Below are 5,646 nucleotides of genomic sequence, written 5' to 3' on the forward strand. Positions count from 1 at the left end.
GGGCAAGAGACGCAACCTTTTTAAGGTGCTACACCTGAAACCTCTCTCTAAGCAGCCCCTTGTGCTCAAAGCTTTAGGGGAGATGGGGGTAGAGCATCCTGGGCGGAAGGCCCTGCCTCATGGACCACTTTCCCAGCCTCCCTCCCTTCTCCTCCATTCTCCCTGGTTGGGAGTTACGTGTCTTCTGCCCTTCCCCATCTCCTTACCTTCGCTGCAGAAGCTCTTCTCCACTCCGCTGAATCGGAGTTTCTCATGCAAGAGTTTCTCCTGCCGACAGTGCTCACACTGGGACACCACACCCCGAAGCCGCTTGAAGTCCTCACAGCAATCACGGCAGCAGAACTGGAACACTTGGTCCTGAGGTGGGGGCACAGGGCAGGGAGGATAAGCTGTAACATCTGGCCTCAGCAGGGGCCAAGTGGTAGGACCCCTTCAGACAGTCTGGTCATGTGGCAAGATGTGGGTGGGGGTGGGGCTCTTACCTGCCAGTCCAAGACCTCAGGCTTGCCACTGAAGAGGCTGTGGCAGTAGTGACAGCTCAGGTGAATGCCCCCTTCGGGGCTTGTGCGCTGGAGGGAAGGAAGACAAGTAAGGGAGGGGCAAGATGTGTGCAGCTGTGGGGAAGGGGAGTCAGGCTTGTTCTTTGCTCTGCCCAGGCCTGCCTACCCCAATTCTCCGACCCTCTTTATGTTACCACACCCTTCTATCCCTGGTCCAGGGCCTGGAGTACCTGGAACTTGGTCCAGCAGCTGGGGCTGCAGAACTGGTAGACTGTGCGGTCAACCTTGTTGTAGTAACAGGGGTCAGAGAGGCTGCGGCGGCAGAAGCTGCAGGGTCGGGGAGGGCCTGGGGCATAGAGAGAAAGAGAGAGAGGAAAAGAAAAAGAGAGAAGGAGAGAGAGAGCACACAGAAGGTGTAAGGCAGTGCAAGAGACGAACAGAAATTCCACGGGGAGATGTGGTTGGGGCTAAGGTCGGGCAGCAGGGATTACTCTGGAAGAGGGGAGTATGGGAGGAGAGAGAAGGCCAGCAGGGGACTCAGAGAAGAGGGCTTTGCACCTACCAGTGAGCCCTGCCTGCTTCACTTTGTAAGAAGTGGTACAGCACAGGGAACAGAACAAGCTGGTCTTGCCATTACGATCCACATGTGATAGCATCTCAAAGTTCTTACACAGGGTCTTGCACCAGACACATGGGTACACACGTGTGTTTTTCTGTGAGGATGGGGAAGGAGAGGCTGAGGCTGGATTTGTCCCTTCACTTTTATTTTTTAAATGTTTTAAACATGAAATATTTCAGGCATACAAAAAAAGTATAGATGATGATGTAACAAAGACCTGTGTATCCACCAGCCAGCTTCAAAAATAAAACATAACAGATACAATTGAAACCCCCTTTATTTGTTTTATTTCTCCCAGTCCTTGACCTGTCAGCCACCTTTATTTATCACCCAAGAACCACACCCCCTTCCACAGCCCTCTAATGCACTACTCCCTCGGCCCCACCTTCTTATACGCCCCCAAGCAGGTTGTGTTGCAGAACCGCTTTTGTTGGCCCTCGTGGAAGAGGAGCTCAGGGCCAGGGCTCCCGGTCTTGGTGTAGATGTAAGCCCCACACTGGTCACAACAGTTGGTTTTCAGTCCCTTGTTGGCCCGGAATTTGGAGAAGCAAGAATCGCTGCAGAGCCGGTGTACCACGCTGCCATTGCTGACCTCATGCAGGACCTGCCACACACACATACACCCTGAGCTAGGGCCTGGCCACCACCGCCCACCCCAATGCAAGGTCAGCCCCCCACCTCACCCTAGACCTTCACAGCAGACAGTGGGCCCAGGGACCCCCCAACCTGCGCCGCAGGCTGCCGACTTGATGGTGAGGTCCTGGGAGGTAAGGAAGGCCAGCTGTGCGCATCCTGGAGAAGCTCTGTCCTTGAATACGCTCCCTCATGATGGCTGCCTTTCCTCCCCACTCCCCTTTCCACAGGGCCTGGCCCCTGCAGCCCCAGGATGGGAGGGGCAGGTCAGGGCTGTCCAGGCTCTGTAAATCAGCCCCCACCGAGTGTCCTCACCTCTCCAGTCTTCTGGCATATGCTGCAGCGAGTGGCATCGGCGGGATCCCCGGACTGGGGGATCGGGCGCTGCTGCTGGGCCTCATACAGGGAGAGACAGACGGACGTGCAGAACTCATGGAAGGAGCCTCCAGAACCAGTCTGCGCCACAACTGAGTCCTTGGTGTTCCAGATCTCCCTAGAGGTGGGAACAGGTTTGAATACTCACTCAAGACCACCCTCTCATTTCCTCAGCTTCCGCCCCTCGTCCAGGATCAATGACCACAGAGCCAAATACTCTGACTCCCTCCCTACATCGCTCTCTCGCCCAGCTCCATCCTGCTAGGTTCTTACCAACAGTCTGTCTTACTCATACTCCTGCCCAGATCCCTGCCCTCTGCACAGCCCCCAAGACCCTCACGCACTTCTTGCAGAAGGTACAGGTCTTTTTGCCCGAGGGCTTCTTGGAGAAAGTGGTGAGGCAGGATGATGAGCAGAAGAGCTGAGGCAGCCCCTTGCGCTGATAGGCAGTCTGCCCCTTCTGCAGTGGTGTCCGGCAATGTGCACAAGTCATCTTGGTGCCCACTGCAGAGCGCCCGGCCCTTTGTGACACACTTGAGCGTAGGGACATGCGAGGAGAGCGCCGGGGCCGGAATGGCACAAAGTCCTCATCATTGGGGTCATCTACCATGGCATCAGAATCCTCATCTGACACTGGAACTGAGAAAGTAGGGGGGTGGACATGAGAAAGGCCACCAAACCAGGTCTCCAACCATCCCCTGACCAACAGTTCAGTCCCTCTCCTGGGATCTCTGTTGTTTTGGCCTTTACACCCTGGCCCTCATTACATTAGTATCTTAAGACCTTGGTGTCTCTCTCCCTTGGTTACTCTGTAACCTCCCAGGGAGGGAAAGGGAGAGGCTCTAAATGAGAAGATTCGGAGACAGAGATGGCATAGCTGAAACAGGAAACTCGCCATTCTCACTGCTCTTGTTTTCAATTTCCCCCACTGCCCCTGGTTCCCATGCCAACCCATAGCGGAGACAGGCACTTCACACGCTGCATGGAGCAGGACTACAGGAGCTAGAAGATCCATGCCCTGCCGCGTGCCACTTTCGGATCTTTTCCATACCCAGAACTCCCAGGTCACACTTCCTCAAATCCTACTTACTGCTCTCAGTGGAATCTACAACCTCAGGTTTTGGAGGTTCTGCTCTCCTAACGCGTTCGCTTCTCTTCTGTACCTTGGAAAGATGGGAGGGGAGGAAAACTGACACCCTGGCCAGGCTAACACTAGTACAGGGTTTGGGGGGGGATAGAAGATGGGAGGGGGAAGGGAGAGTGGGGACCCTTGGCCCAGCCCTTAGGAGGAGGGAAGAAAAGGAGGCTGGACTTTCTCCCCAACAAGCAGTAGACACTAGTGCTCCCTCCCTCCTCCTAACTCTCCTTATACACACTCTCTACAGAACAACATCTGGGAGGGAAAATGAAGGGTCTGTCCTTCCCAGAGCTAAGGGGGAACCAGACTCCTTCCAATCCCCTCCCCCTCACCCGTTCAGGCGGCTTCTCACTCGCCTTCGCAGTCAGGCCATCTCCTGCAAAGGAAGCAGAAGGCAGCCTAAATGTTGAGCCTGCCCTCACCACCCCCTCCCCGGCCCAACCCCCGCCTCCATTCCTGGGGAAGAACTTACTCAAAACTGAAAGGGAAAACTCGAGTGCCTGTGGCTTCTTGGGGCCCCTCTCAGGGTTACCTCAGGCTCTGTACTAAGGTGGGGGGGGTGCACGTGCAGCTATTCCATGAAAAAAAAATCTATCCTTCCCACCAGCTTTCTGTCCCAATCCTTGGGGGTTAAGCAAACACAGGTAATACACCTTTCATTAAGAATTTATATTTTACCAATGAAAAACACACACAACCACCCAAAGGTAGCAAAAGGAAAAGGAGGCATCAATGTATGGGTAGCTTCCCCTGGATTCAGGTGGTTATGTAAGCCCTAAGACCCTCATCACAGCCTGATAGAGGCACACCACTAGGCAGAAGAGGGCAGAAACTAGAGCCTCTCAAGTCAAGGTTGTCCCTCCCCTATCAGAGACTCAATCCTAGACCCTGCATTTCTACCGCTCTGCTGAAATCCTTATGCTGTTAGGGGCTCCAGAACCTAGTTACCATTCATCAAACCCAGAAATCCCACTCCCACCTAGAACCAAAAAGCTGTAAAGGTCTTAGAACCAAGAAGCCTGGTGTACTCCTCCAAATCCTGAAGGAAGGACTCTGGCACCAAAAGCCCATTGGGGCAGGAAAAAGGGAACCCTTCCCACCAAATCCACTCCTCCCAACCTACGCTCCCTGAAACCTTACCTCATTCCTCCCCCACAGCCTGTGCCCACCCCTACTTTCCTTAATCTTCCTCTACACACTACCCCACTCCTCCCTCGTAAACCCCAAGTCCTTCCCCACACACATCCCTACACTTAACTCCCCACCCTCCTCCTCCCCACTACTTCCCAAAGCACATAGCCACCCCTCCTTACCACCACCCTCTCCCAGCCCTGATTCTCCAGATAATTAGGCAACCTACCTGGCAAGGAAGGATGTGCAGGGGGGCTAGAGCCCCCAGGTTTGGTCTGAGAACTGTTGATTCCATCCCCCAGAGTCTCTCCCACTGAAGGGCTAGGGGGGGCATTTGGGCTCTGTGGCTGCCCTTGGGGAAGCTCCTCCTCCTGCCCAGGGGAGCCCCTTCTCGCAGTAGCTATGGAGGTGGTCTCCTCCTCTTCAATATGTGGGGACTGCAGGGTTATTGGAGAATCTGGAGACAAAGGCTCTAGTAGCCCCTCGGGTGAACAGGAATTTGCCCCAGCCCCCGGATCAGGTGGTACCACCTCAGGGGTCTGGCCCCCTGGTCCAGGCTCTAGGGTCTGATCCCCCGCATCCCATGCCAGGGTTCCCTCAGGACCATGGTCCACCTCCGGGGGAGAGGGGGCTTTATAGAGCAGCCCCCCCAGCCCCAGCAACTCAGTGGCTCCATCCAGGACTCCAGGGTCTTTTTCCAGGCCAGCAGGGGTATCAAGCAGGTCCAGGGCTCCCGAGGATGGAGAAGGGCCAGGGGGGGCCCATCCTCGAGTTGGGGCAGTCTGGGATTCCAGCAGATCCTCTCCAAATTCCATGTCTACTGGTAGGTCTCCAGCCAGGGGCTTCTCTGGCAGGGTCAATGGGTCAAATGGACTGGGGAAATCACTGGGGTCCATGAGTATGGCTGGATATGTACTGCAGATTAGGAGTAGAAGAGGAGGCAGTAGAGGTGGTCTTAGCCAGAATTCCTTCTTACATGGGCTCTGAGACACACCCCATCATCCACTTGGATTTCTCATGAACAGCCCCCACCACCACAATCTACAAGCATTTCCGAAGGCTTTAGTCCTAATGACCACTCCCCCCAATACAGCGCCCCCAGTGGGGAGAGGCGTTCCCCGCCCTGGCCCCGTGCCCACACTGGCCAGGCAGTCGGTCGTTCCACCCGCCCACCCCCCTACTCGACTGCAACTCCCATTCCCTTCCCCCCTTACCTTTCCCCCCCCGCAACTCAGGCTGAACGCCCCCTT

General features: G+C 55.5%; 1 protein-coding gene across 2 annotated transcripts; it reads right to left on the minus strand.

Moving 5' to 3' along the window:
- Positions 1-1,247: 1,247 nt before the first annotated feature.
- Positions 1,248-5,506, minus strand: LOC108523079 (zinc finger MYM-type protein 3). 2 transcript variants are annotated; one of them, XM_017863578.1, is made up of 6 exons: positions 4,626-5,500; positions 3,598-3,641; positions 3,218-3,284; positions 2,472-2,766; positions 2,068-2,245; positions 1,248-1,723 (listed from the first exon to the last, which is right to left on the minus strand). In XM_017863578.1, exons 1-6 carry the CDS (start codon positions 5,290-5,292, stop codon positions 1,487-1,489), a joined length of 1,488 nt encoding a protein of 495 aa, XP_017719067.1. In that variant the 5' UTR covers positions 5,293-5,500; the 3' UTR covers positions 1,248-1,486. The 2 variants fall into 2 exon arrangements, with proteins under 2 accessions (XP_017719067.1, XP_017719066.1); XM_017863577.1 differs by having other exon boundaries at positions 1,253-1,723; positions 3,218-3,290; positions 4,626-5,506.
- Positions 5,507-5,646: the final 140 nt, after the last annotated feature.

The sequence above is a fragment of the Rhinopithecus bieti genome, unplaced genomic scaffold (assembly GCF_001698545.2).
Source record: "Rhinopithecus bieti isolate Rb0 unplaced genomic scaffold, ASM169854v2 scaffold_72707, whole genome shotgun sequence".
Lineage (NCBI taxonomy): Eukaryota > Metazoa > Chordata > Mammalia > Primates > Cercopithecidae > Rhinopithecus > Rhinopithecus bieti.